Source organism: Drosophila albomicans, chromosome 2R (assembly GCF_009650485.2).
Source record: "Drosophila albomicans strain 15112-1751.03 chromosome 2R, ASM965048v2, whole genome shotgun sequence".
Classification (NCBI taxonomy): domain Eukaryota; kingdom Metazoa; phylum Arthropoda; class Insecta; order Diptera; family Drosophilidae; genus Drosophila; species Drosophila albomicans.
In genome coordinates, this window is record NC_047631.2 from 16,543,829 (window position 1) to 16,556,374 (window position 12,546).

General features: G+C 36.8%; 2 protein-coding genes and 2 pseudogenes across 7 annotated transcripts; all 4 read left to right on the top strand.

Moving 5' to 3' along the window:
* Positions 1 to 43: 43 nt before the first annotated feature.
* LOC117575468 (retinol dehydrogenase 14) lies at positions 44 to 2,561 on the top strand. 3 transcript variants are annotated; one of them, XM_034259683.2, is made up of 4 exons: positions 61 to 157; positions 846 to 987; positions 1,507 to 1,645; positions 1,707 to 2,561. In XM_034259683.2, the coding sequence occupies exons 2-4, from the start codon at positions 847 to 849 to the stop codon at positions 2,435 to 2,437; spliced, it is 1,011 nt and encodes a 336-aa protein (XP_034115574.1). In that variant the 5' UTR covers positions 61 to 157; position 846; the 3' UTR covers positions 2,438 to 2,561. The 3 variants fall into 3 exon arrangements, with proteins under 3 accessions (XP_034115577.1, XP_051862894.1, XP_034115574.1); XM_034259686.2 differs by lacking the exon at positions 846 to 987 and having other exon boundaries at positions 44 to 157; XM_052006934.1 differs by lacking the exon at positions 846 to 987 and having other exon boundaries at positions 44 to 139.
* Positions 54 to 8,095, top strand: LOC117573459 (retinol dehydrogenase 11-like; annotated as a pseudogene).
* Positions 2,970 to 5,207, top strand: LOC117573455 (probable cytochrome P450 313a4; annotated as a pseudogene).
* LOC117573460 (probable cytochrome P450 313a4) lies at positions 4,065 to 10,918 on the top strand. 4 transcript variants are annotated; one of them, XM_034256682.2, is made up of 7 exons: positions 8,797 to 9,075; positions 9,141 to 9,338; positions 9,396 to 9,581; positions 9,647 to 9,716; positions 9,769 to 9,895; positions 9,955 to 10,522; positions 10,583 to 10,917. In XM_034256682.2, exons 1-7 carry the CDS (start codon positions 8,922 to 8,924, stop codon positions 10,744 to 10,746), a joined length of 1,467 nt encoding a protein of 488 aa, XP_034112573.2. In that variant the 5' UTR covers positions 8,797 to 8,921; the 3' UTR covers positions 10,747 to 10,917. The 4 variants fall into 4 exon arrangements, with proteins under 4 accessions (XP_051862891.1, XP_051862892.1, XP_034112573.2 ...); XM_052006932.1 differs by lacking the exons at positions 9,955 to 10,522; positions 10,583 to 10,917 and having other exon boundaries at positions 8,793 to 9,075; positions 9,776 to 9,866; XM_052006931.1 differs by lacking the exons at positions 8,797 to 9,075; positions 9,141 to 9,338; positions 9,396 to 9,581; positions 9,647 to 9,716 and adding an exon at positions 4,065 to 4,116 and having other exon boundaries at positions 9,776 to 9,895; positions 10,583 to 10,918.
* Positions 10,919 to 12,546: the final 1,628 nt, after the last annotated feature.

Genomic DNA, 12,546 nt, shown 5'->3' on the forward strand with positions numbered 1-12,546 from the left:
TAGCTTAGCGATCGCGAGACGTTTTCAAGCCAGTCTCTGAGCAAGCGTTCAAGGCGAAGGTTGTGGTTGAGTCTTCCGAGTCGTTTCTTCCAGCCAGATAGTTCAAAGTACACAATCATAATACAAACAGAATCAAAACGTTAAGAATTTTCAACAGGTGAGTACCTTGCGATAAATTTGCAATAATTGCCAGACTGACTCAGCAGAATGATTAGCGAAAGAACGAAAGAAAAACGGGTCAGTTGTAGATGGAAAAACCAAAAGAACTGAAGAAGTTGCATTCAGGGCGAGGCGTAGAAGCGTAACCAGCACTCAGTTTCAGTCTCAGTCTCAGAGCAGACAAAATTTTTTTAGTGACGTGGACAGTAAAAACTGGCAACAAACCAACACGACGCGACAGCAACAACAACAACAAGAGCAAGAAGAAGCTAAAGTCAACATTAAGACAACATATTATTTCTGGCTTTCTTTCGTTTACCTGGCAATGAACTTTGCTTTTGGCCACAGCAAATGCGACTGCGTTTGGTTTTAAAAATTGGTTTCATAATTATTTATCAGTCTTGCGCACATATGAAAAGTGAAAGTGTAAATTTCGTTTTGATGTTAAATTTTGAAATTTAATGATTGCGTTTACATCGTCTGCACATATTGGAAACTCATTTCGGATAACAGATTTCAACTGACCAACGAAATTAAAGCGGCCCAAAACTTGTTTTGGTTTCAGTCAATCGCAGCTATTGTTGTAGTTTTTTTTATTATTTCTTCTTGTATGTATTATATAAACTGTTTTGCATATTGCCATCAATTCTCACATACACATTTTACATACATAATATTATTTATAGGATGGGTTTCGTCTTGGCCTGGTTGCCAAGTGAGCATTATGTGCGTGACATCTTCATAATTACACTCACAGCGGCTTTTGCAGCCACCTTGCTGAGCATTCGATTCTATTTACGTATTACTGCAGGCCGTTGCTTCACTGAGGTAAACCTGACCCACACATCCCAAAATATTCTCCCACTTCCTGTGCTCCAAAACACGATTGTAGACTGTAGAGTATGCATTACTTATTGTCTTTTTTTTGGTGCCTGGGCCGTGACGTGTTCAGTTAATTAGCTCTTTATAGCTGGCTGGAAAGCTGTACGTCACAATTGCTAACAGCAGATATGGTTACGAAGATCGCTTACCTTTGAATTAGAAGCAACACAAAACAACATAGCCCATAGGTTTATGGGCGACACTTTCAATGCTTCCACGGGGTCGAGGCTACGAAAGTGATCATCAGCGAGAGAGATTAAAACTAATAACAATAAAAAATGCGAACAAAGCAACTAAAAATGCATACCAGTTTTATGCGAGCCAAGTCGAAAGCAATGATTACTCTAAGTAAACTTTTTAATTAGGGTTATAAATATTTACCGACTCCTCCCCTCTAACACGACGACGCCTAATTTTGCAACCAACTGAGAAACTTATGAACACAAATGCATTTTCTATTTGCAGACAAAAATGGAGGGAAAAACTGTGATTATTACGGGCGCCAACAGCGGCATTGGCAAGGAAACAGCCAAGGATCTGGCTGGACGTGGAGCACGCATCATTATGGCTTGCAGAAACCTCGAAACAGCCAACGCAGTCAAGGGTGAGCATTATTTAAATAACTTTTATAAATTATTCACTTATTGAGTGTGCTCATTTCGTAGATGAAATCGTCAAGGAGACCAACAACAACAAGATTTTGGTCAAGAAACTGGATTTGGGCTCGCAGAAATCCGTGCGCGAATTTGCTGCGGATATTGTCAAAACCGAGCCTAAGATTGATGTGCTCATACACAACGCGGGCATGGCTTTGGCCTTCCGTGGCCAGACCAGCGAGGATGGCGTGGAATTGACCATGGCCACCAATCATTATGGTCCCTTCTTGCTGACCCACTTGCTCATCGATGTGCTGAAAAAGAGCGCTCCGGCTCGCATTGTCATCGTTGCCTCGGAGCTGTATCGTCTGTCTTCGGTCAATTTGAACAAACTGAATCCCATTGGCACTTTCCCCGCTGCCTATTTGTACTATGTTTCCAAGTTTGCCAATATTTACTTCGCCCGCGAGTTGGCTAAGCGCTTGGAGGGCACCAATGTGACGGTTAACTTCTTGCATCCGGGTATGATTGACTCTGGCATCTGGCGCAATGTGCCCTTCCCCCTCAACTTGCCCATGATGGCCATAACAAAGGGTTTCTTCAAGACAACCAAAGCTGGTGCACAGACAACCATTTATTTGGCGACGTCGGATGAAGTGGCCAACGTGTCTGGCAAGTATTTCATGGACTGCAAAGAGGCCACTTTGAATGCCGCTGCTCTCGATGAGGAAAAGGGTCTCAAGCTGTGGGAGGAGTCCGTTAAGATTGTCAAGCTCACGCCCCAAGAGCCTAAAATCTAATAGGTTTAACTATTAATGCGTCTTTTAAACTGCTCACTCAAATATTTTTCAAATTATCCATAATCTGGGGGGGAGTATACCTTATGTCTTAAGTTTTCACGTAAATAAAACACTCAGTAAGAAATCAGTTGTGCATATTAATTTAAAACAATTATAGCAAGTAAGAAAGTTACAGACGAGTTTGCTCGACTGTGACATACCCGCTATCTATTTTGAATAAAAGCAAAATATTGCGGTATTTTTCTCAAAATATAACAAAAATACAAAAATAATGTAAATACCAAATTATATATTTGGTATATCGATATAGTAGACGGCGCCATATACCAGATAGTCAGCCAAAGCAACTAAGACCTCTAGGCGTTTTTGCTCATACAAAAGTATTTCTTTACTAATTTCCACAATTTGTATCTGATCGTAACCAAATTTTCAGAAATCACAACTACAATAGTTGTTTTTGTTACCAAAATTCTCTTATAGTCTCTGAGATCCAGTGTTTCATACGGACAGACGGTCACGGCTAGATCGTCTCGGCTGTTGACGATGATCAAGAATATATGTATATACTTTATAGGGACTGAGATAGATTTCCTGCCGGTACAAAGTTATAATACCCTTTAAATTTATTTTGTATTTTTTTTATAGTATTTATATCAATTACTTTTATACTTATTACTAGTCATGACACTAGTTTCCGAGTATTTTTTAATTGTTTTGGATTATAAGTCAGGGTACGGTATATAAAACGATACTGATCAGTAACATTTATAATCATTCTCTATTCACGATTTAAAACGTTCAGTTCGTTACTTGAATTAAAATAATTAGAGAAAACGGTCAAATCTTATCAGGATATTCAGTAATCACAAATTTATCAAGAATTCTTCCTACTATGTTCACGTGGCAGTTATGGTGTACTTTATTGTGTGTTTGTGGGTGTATTTTCTGTGGACACGTCGCCGATTCTATAACTTAATATTTACAATACCTGGACCAATTGGTTATCCTTTAATTGGAATAGCGCATAAGCTGCGCCGTAGGGAAGGTTGGTAGCATTATTTAAAGTGTGATAAAAACTCTGATTTTAAAATGAAATGCTTTAGATGTGCTGAAGACATTTAAGAACTTTTTGGATAAATATGGATCATTTCTGATAATTTGGCTGGGTCCTATGCCATTTTTTGTTGCCACTGATCCACAACTCATACAGGATATTCTTAACTCACAGAATTGCCTTGACAAGGCTAACGTCTACAGGGTTGTTAACGATGTCGCTGGCCTGGGATTAATCACTGCGAAAGGTTTGATAAATTGATACAGAAAATTAAATTAACTCAAAATAATTGAGTTTTGCCCAGAGCCTCATTGGAGTGTGCTTCGGAAGATGCTGAATCCCGCGTTTGGATTAAATGCTCTGACTAGCCTGGTGCCTACTTTCAACGCCGAGGCGAATTCCTTGCTCAAGATGGTAGAACCATTAGTGGATTCTGGTGAACAGGACTTGTTACCATTGCTGCAGAATTTTTCCTTGAACGTGGCAAGTCGTAAGTATTTTGTATTGAATTTTTATAATTACATAATTAAAACCTATAAATTTAATAAAATACAGAAACAACAATGGGATGTGGTGTGAACGAAAATGGGAATATTGAAAGCCACCAACTACTAAATATTTCCAAGTAAGTATTGTACTTTTGATATTGACATAATGAAATGATTTACCTACGTTTCCAAAGTCTTCAGGAATCTATGACAGAAATCTTTTTTTCGCCCTGGCTGATTAGTAGAACATTACGCCAATTATTTGGCCGGGAGGATCAATACTTTAAAGCCAAAACGGAGATAAGAAGATTCATTAACAAGGTTGTTTGACCAAACAAAGATATAAGATCAACTGAATTAACTTTTATTGGTATTTCCAGTTAATTGAACCAACATTATCAAAGGTTTCTGAACAACTAAAAGATAAGAATAATTTTCTAAACCTAGCAACTGATTTGAAGAATCGTGGAATTTTTACCACACAGAATGTGGAAGATCATTCTGTTCAGATTGTATTTGCCGCATTTGAAACTACAGCTAATACGGTGGCCTATACACTGATGTTGCTTGCCATGTTTCCCGAGTATCAAGAGAAGGCTTTTGAAGAGCTTTGTTCATTTTTTCCCAAGTCGGGAGATTTTGATGTTAGCTACAGTGATATTAAGAATCTGGTTTATTTGGATTTAATTCTTAATGAATCAATGCGACTTCTGACACCAGTTCCAATAGTTGCACGACAGACCATGCGCGACGTGCGCCTTTCGAATGGAATTTTTATTCCAAAAGGAGTTCAGATTGCAATCGATATCTTTCACTTGCATCGGGATAAGAAAATATGGGGAGAAAATGCAGAAACATTCGATCCCGAACATTTCCTGCCCCATAACCTACAGGAGAAGCATCCCTATTCGTTCATACCCTTCACTAAGGGAATACGCAATTGCATAGGTTTGTTTTAGTTCAATACGAAATGAAATTCACTTAATTTAAATATTTGTCAATTTACAGGCTGGAGACATGCTTTAATATCGATCAAAATTATATTGGCGAAATTGTTGAGAACATATAAATTCTCAACCAGCTATAAATTTGAAGATCTTGATTTTGTTGAGGATCTTACTTTGAAATTTAAGACCGTACCTTTGCTGGATATTCAAAGAAGAGATTGTTAGTGTTACGCTTCATCGCTTAAGTGTTATATGTATGGACATGTTTCTCTGTAAATGTTTACAAAAAAATCGAAACACAAACAACAGTTTAGTTTGGAAAAACAAGACAAAATAAACCGAAATAAATGCATTTAAAATATCTTACCATTTACTCAATATCCTCAGGTAGATTATTAAATTAATTTGCTTATTATACCCGCTACCCATAGGGTAGAAGGGTATTATAACTTTGTGCCGGCAGGAAATGTATGTAACAGGTAGAAGGAGGCATCTCCGACCCTATAAAGTATATATATTCTTGATCAGCGTCAACAGCCAAGTCGATATAGCCATGTCCGTCTGTCCGTCTGTCCGTCTGTGTGTCTGTCCGTCTGTCCGTCTGTCCGTCTGTCCGTCCGTCCGTATGAAACACTGGATCTCAGAGACTATAAGAGATAGAGCTATAATTTTTTTTCGACAGCATTTGTTATGTTTGCACGCAGATCAAGTTTGTTTCAAATTTTTGCCACGCCCACTTCCGCCCCCGCAAATCAAAAAAATCGAATAACAAGCGTAATTTTAAAGCTAGAGTTGCGAATTTTGGTATATATAATAATAACTATAGTAGTTATGATTCCTTGCGATCAGTTAAAAATTGACGAAGTTATTAAAGAAATACTTTTGTATGGGCAAAAACGCCTACTTACTAGGGCTCTTAGTTGCTTTGGCCGACAATCTGGTACATTGTGCCGTGTATGGTATATTTTGAATGCGGTACTATATCGATATACCACATATACCATTTGGTATATTTTTAGTATTTTTTTTAGTATTTTCGGTATATTTTGAAAATGATACCGCAATATTTTGCCTTTATTTAAAATGGGTAGCGGGTATCTCACAGTCGAGCACACTCGACTGTAACTTTCTTACTTGTTTTTAAATTTATATTGCACATTAAGCTGAGACAGAACAAGTAAGAAAGCTACAGTCGAGTGTACTCGACTGTGAGATACCCGCTACCCATTTTGAATAAAAGCAATATATTTTGCGGTATTATTCTCAAAATATACCAAATATACTGCAGAAATACCAAAAATATACCAAATGGTATATGTGGTATATCGATATAGTACCGCATTCAAAATATACCATATACGGCTCAATATACCAGATTGTCAGCCAAAGCAACTAAGACCCCTAGTAAATAGGCGTTTTTGCCCATACAAAAGTATTTCTTTAATAACTTCGACAATTTTTATCTGATCGCAACCAAATTTTCAGGAATCATAACTACTATAGTAATTATTGTATATACCAAAATTTGCAACTCTAGCTTTAAAATTACGCTTGTTACTCGATTTTTTTGATTTGCGGGGGCGGAAGTGGGCGTGGCAAAAATTTGAAAAAAAAATTATAGCTCTATCTCTTATAGTCTCTGAGATCTAGGTGTTCATACGGACAGACGGACAGACACACAGACGGACAGACGGACATGGCTAGATCGTCTCGGCTGTTGACGCTGATCAAGAATATATATACTTTATAGGGTCAGAGATGCCTCCTTCTACCTGTTACATACATTTCCTGTCGGCACAAAGTTATAATACCCTTCTACCCTATGGGTAGCGGGTATAAAAATAAATGATATTGCAGGAACTTGGGTCTTTGGGTATTCAGAGTGTAAAGTGACTATATAGCGATTTTGATTATACAGGTCTTAATTAATTATTACAATTAGAAAATATATCTTCATGTGAATGCGTAAAGTCGCTACATTGCTTTATTGACTATCTTTCTAGACTTAGCTAAACTATACCTGACAATTAAGTTATGGTGTACTTCTTTATTTGTTTTGTAGATCTATTTTCTGTGGAATGCTCAAAATACCAGAGCCAGTTGGCTCTTCCCTAATTGGCATGGTGCACAAGATCCGCTATAAGGAAGGTGTTAAATATTGTAATTTTGTATTAAATGTCTTAGATGTACTTCTTGTGCTCAAACACTATTTGGATAAATACGGCTGTTTCGTATTGTCTTGACTTGCTCCCGAGCGATTTTTGATTGTTACCGATCCCCAATTAACACAAAATATCTTAAATTCTCCGCATTGCTTTAACAAGGGCAGTTTTTATAAGGTTGTTGAAGAGGCTGCTGGCTCAGGAAAGGTAGAATTAGTTTTGACTGATAATGAAATGAAATTACAATGATTACTCTAAGTAAACTTTTTAATTAGGGTTGTAAATATTTACCGACTCCTCCCCTCTAACACGACGACGCCTAATTTTGCAACCAACTGAGAAACTTATGAACACAAATGCATTTTCTATTTGCAGACAAAAATGGAGGGAAAAACTGTGATTATTACGGGCGCCAACAGCGGCATTGGCAAGGAATCAGCCAAGGATCTGGCTGGACGTGGAGCACGCATCATTATGCAGAAACCTCGAAACAGCCAACGCAGTCAAGGGTGAGCATTATTTAAATAACTTTTATAAATTATTCACTTATTGAGTGTGCTCATTTCGTAGATGAAATCGTCAAGGAGACCAACAACAACAAGATTTTGGTCAAGAAACTGGATTTGGGCTCGCAGAAATCCGTGCGCGAATTTGCTGCGGATATTGTCAAAACCGAGCCTAAGATTGATGTGCTCATACACAACGCGGGCATGGCTTTGGCCTTCCGTGGCCAGACCAGCGAGGATGGCGTGGAATTGACCATGGCCACCAATCATTATGGTCCCTTCTTGCTGACCCACTTGCTCATCGATGTGCTGAAAAAGAGCGCTCCGGCTCGCATTGTCATCGTTGCCTCGGAGCTGTATCGTCTGTCTTCGGTCAATTTGAACAAACTGAATCCCATTGGCACTTTCCCCGCTGCCTATTTGTACTATGTGTCCAAGTTTGCCAATATTTACTTCGCCCGCGAGTTGGCTAAGCGCTTGGAGGGCAGGAAATGTATATAACAGGTAGAACGAGGCATCTCCGACCCTATAAAGTATATATATTCTTGATCAGCGTCAACAGCCGAGACGATCTAGTCATGTCCGTCTGTGTGTCGGTCCGTCTGTCCGTATGAAACACTGGATCTCAGAGACTAAAAGATAGAGCTATAATTTTTTTCGACATCATTTGTTATGTTTGCACGCAGATCAAGTTTGTTTCAAATTTTTACCACGCCCACCTCCGCCCCCACAAATCAAAAAAATCGAATAACAAGCGTAATTTTAAAGCTAGAGTTGCGAATTTTGGTATATACAATAGTTACTATAGTAGTTATGATTCCTTGCGATCAGTTAAAAATTGACGAAGTTATTAAAGAAATACTTTTGTATGGGCAAAAACGCCTACTTACTAGGGCTCTTAGTTGCTTTGGCCGACAATCTGGTATATTGTGCCGTCTATGGTATATTTTGAATGCGGTACTATACCGATATAGTAAATATACCATTTGGTATATTTTTAGTATTTTTGCACTACATTAGGTATATTTTGAGTCGGTATATTTTGAGTATAATACCGCAAAATATATTGCTTTTATTTAAAATGGGTAGCGGGTATCTCATAGTCGAGTATACTCGACTGTAGCTTTCTTACTTGTTTTAATTGTTGTTTTGGATTATAAGTTAGAGTTCGGTATATAAAACGATATTGATCATTGACATTTATAATCATTCTCTATTCGCGATTTAAAACGTTCGGCTCGTTACGTGAATTAAAATAATTAAAGAAAACGGTCAAATCTTATCAGGGTATTCAGAAATCACAAATTTATCAAGAATTCTTCCCATTATGTTCACGTGGCAGTTATGGTGCACTTTATTTTGTGTTTTGTGGTTGTATTTTCTGTGGACACTTTGCCGATTTTATAGCTTAATATTTACAATACCTGGACCAATTGGGTATCCTTTAATTGGAGTAGCGCTCAAGGTGCGCCGTAGGGAAGGTTGGTGATTGGTAGAATTATTTAAAGTATGATACAAACTCTGATTTTCAAATGAAATCCCTTAGATGTGCTGAAGATATTGAAGAACTTTTTGGATAGATATGGCTCATTTCTGATAACTTGGCTGGGTCCTATACCATCTTTTGTTACCACTGATCCACAACTCATACAGGATATTCTTAACTCACAGAATTGCCTTGACAAGGCTAACGTCTACAGGGTTGTTAACGATGTCGCTGGCCTGGGATTAATCACTGCGAAAGGTTTGATAAATTGATACAGAAAATTAAATTAACTCAAAATAATTGAGTTTTGCCCAGAGCCTCATTGGAGTGTGCTTCGGAAGATGCTGAATCCCGCGTTTGGATTAAATGCTCTGACTAGCCTGGTGCCTACTTTCAACGCCGAGGCGAATTCCTTGCTCAAGATGGTAGAACCATTAGTGGATTCTGGTGAACAGGACTTGTTACCATTGCTGCAGAATTTTTCCTTGAACGTGGCAAGTCGTAAGTATTTTGTATTGAATTTTTGTAATTACATAATTAAAACCTATAAATTTAATGCAATACAGAAACAACAATGGGATGTGGTGTGAACGAAAATGGGAATATTGAAAGCCACCAACTACTAAATATTTCCAAGTAAGTACTTTTGATATTGACATAATGAAATGATTTACCTACGTTTCAAAAGTCTTCAGGAATCCATGACAGAAATCTTTTTTTCGCCCTGGCTGATTAGTAGAACATTACGCCAATTATTTGGCCGGGAGGATCAATACTTTAAAGCCAAAACGGAGATAAGAGGATTCATTAACAAGGTTGTTCGACCAAACAAAGATATAAGATCAACTGAATTAACTTTTATTGGTATTTCCAGTTAATTGAACCAACATTATCAAAGGTTTCTGAACAACTGAAAGATAAGAATAATTTTCTAAACCTAGCAACTGATTTGAAGAATCGTGGAATTTTTACCACACAGAATGTGGAAGATCATTCTGTTCAGATTGTATTTGCCGCATTTGAAACTACAGCTAATACGGTGGCCTATACACTGATGTTGCTTGCCATGTTTCCCGAGTATCAAGAGAAGGCTTTTGAAGAGCTTTGTTCATTTTTTCCCAAGTCGGGAGATTTTGATGTTAGCTACAGTGATATTAAGAATCTGGTTTATTTGGATTTAATTCTTAATGAATCAATGCGACTTCTGACACCAGTTCCAATAGTTGGACGACAGACCATGCGCGACGTGCGTCTTTCGAATGGAATTTTTATTCCAAAAGGAGTTCAGATTGCAATCGATATCTTTCACTTGCATCGGGATAAGAAAATATGGGGAGAAAATGCAGAAACATTCGATCCCGAACATTTCCTGCCCCATAACCTACAGGAGAAGCATCCCTATTCGTTCATACCCTTCACTAAGGGAATACGAAATTGCATAGGTTTGTTTTAGTTCAATACGAAATTAAATTCACTTAATTTAAATATTTGTCAATTTACAGGCTGGAGACATGCTTTAATATCGATCAAAATTATATTGGCGAAATTGTTGAGAACATATAAATTCTCAACCAGCTATAAATTTGAAGATCTTGATTTTGTCGAGGATCTTACTTTGAAATTTAAGACCGTACCTTTGCTGGATATTCAAAGAAGGGATTGTTAGTGTTACGCTTCATCGCTTAAGTGTTATATGTATGGACATGTTTCTTTGTAAATGTTTATAAAAAAATCGAAACACAAACAACAGTTTAGTTTGGAAAAACAAGACAAAATAAAACGAAATAAATGTATTTAAAATATCTTACCATTTACTCAATATCCTCAGGTAGATTATTAAATTAATTTGCCTATTTTGAAATTTATATTGCACATTAAGTTGAGACAGAAAAATGAAATGATATTGCAGGAACTAGGGTCTTTGGATATTCAGAGTGTAAAGTGACTACATAGCGATTTTGATTATACAGGTCTTAATTAATTATTACAATTAGAAAACATATCTTCATGTGAATGCGTAAAGTCGCTACATTGCTTTATTGACTATCTTTCTAGACTTAGCTAAACTATACCTGACAATTAAGTTATGGTGTACTTCTTTATTTGTTTTGTAGATCTATTTTCTGTGGAATGCTCAAAATACCAGAGCCAGTTGGCTCTTCCCTAATTGGCATGGTGCACAAGATCCGCTATAAAGAAGGTGTTAAATATTGTAATTTTGTATTAAATGTCTTAGATGTACTTCTTGTGCTCAAACACTATTTGGATAAATACGGCTGTTTCGTATTGTCTTGACTTGCTCCCGAGCGATTTTTGATTGTTATCGATCCCCAATTAACACAAAATATCTTAAATTCTCCGCATTGCTTTAACAAGGGCAGTTTCTATAAGGTAGTTGAAGAGGCTGCTGGCTCAGGATTATTCAGCTTGAAAGGTAGAATTAGTTTTGACTGTTAATGAAATGAAATTACTTTGAGTCTCATCCAGAGCCTCACTGGAGTGCGTATCGGAAGTTGTTTAATCCGGCTTTTAGCCACAAGCTATATACCTATTTTCAACTCAGAGGCAGCATTTCTGCTCAAGACGGTAGATAAATCGGTGGATTGTGGGGGACAGAACTTGAAACCATTGATGGAAGGTTTTTCATTGAACATAACGTGTCGTGAGTGTTCAAATTCAATCCATTTGTATGTATAACAAAATGAATCCACATGCGAGGAGATGTAAAATATTTTCAGCATATTAGAAGCAATAATTTGGTCGAAGCTTTCCATGGGTAAGTAATTTTGTCCCTGTGATCGAACTTACTACTCTTCAATAGCATTGTGAAATCCATAACAGATGGGCCTTTCGCCCTGGTTAATTATTGAAACGATGCGTAAACTATCAGGGTATCAGGTATAAAAACATTTTTCAAACGCAAATGGGAGTACAACATTTTTGCATGAGGAAAGTAAACAATTTTTATTTCGTTGTTTCTTTGTATAAATATTGTTATAGCAATTTAACTGCAGCGTTTTGTGATTTTAAAAGTTTGTTGCATACTTTTAGGAGTGAATAAAAAACACAAGATTTGGAATGAAACGTGTGAAAATCGCAAAAATGTGTACCAAAGAACATGATGATAGTTCTTAAAATTGACAAAATACAATGGAATTTTGTAATTTTTGGAAATTTTCCTTGAAAATGTAAAGGAAATTAAAACAAAATTGTTTTGAAAAGTTTATTAATTTTTATTTTTTATTTATTATTATAATTAACTGATTCGTTGAATTAAATAATAAATATTTTATTGTTATTTAATACATATATTTAACATTTTACTACTATAAAAAGAGTTTTTATGTTAATAACAGCGCTAGCTAGCTGTAACTAGTATTTTAGCTTAGTATTTCTGTTTAGCTAAAATAGTTGTTCGTTCTAGACTTCAGTAAGAACTAGTTCTTGGTGGCATTGCGTTGGCGCG

Coding starts and splice junctions, on each gene's coding strand:
- LOC117575468 (XM_034259683.2), top strand. CDS start 847: ATGGGTTTCGTCTTGGCCTGGTTGCCAAGTGAGCATTATGTGCGTGAC. Junction 988..1,506: donor CAGGCCGTTGCTTCACTGAG/GTAAACCTGACC, acceptor TTCTATTTGCAG/ACAAAAATGGAGGGAAAAAC. Junction 1,646..1,706: donor AACAGCCAACGCAGTCAAGG/GTGAGCATTATT, acceptor CTCATTTCGTAG/ATGAAATCGTCAAGGAGACC.
- LOC117573460 (XM_034256682.2), top strand. CDS start 8,922: ATGTTCACGTGGCAGTTATGGTGCACTTTATTTTGTGTTTTGTGGTTG. Junction 9,339..9,395: donor GGGATTAATCACTGCGAAAG/GTTTGATAAATT, acceptor AGTTTTGCCCAG/AGCCTCATTGGAGTGTGCTT. Junction 9,582..9,646: donor TTCCTTGAACGTGGCAAGTC/GTAAGTATTTTG, acceptor AATGCAATACAG/AAACAACAATGGGATGTGGT.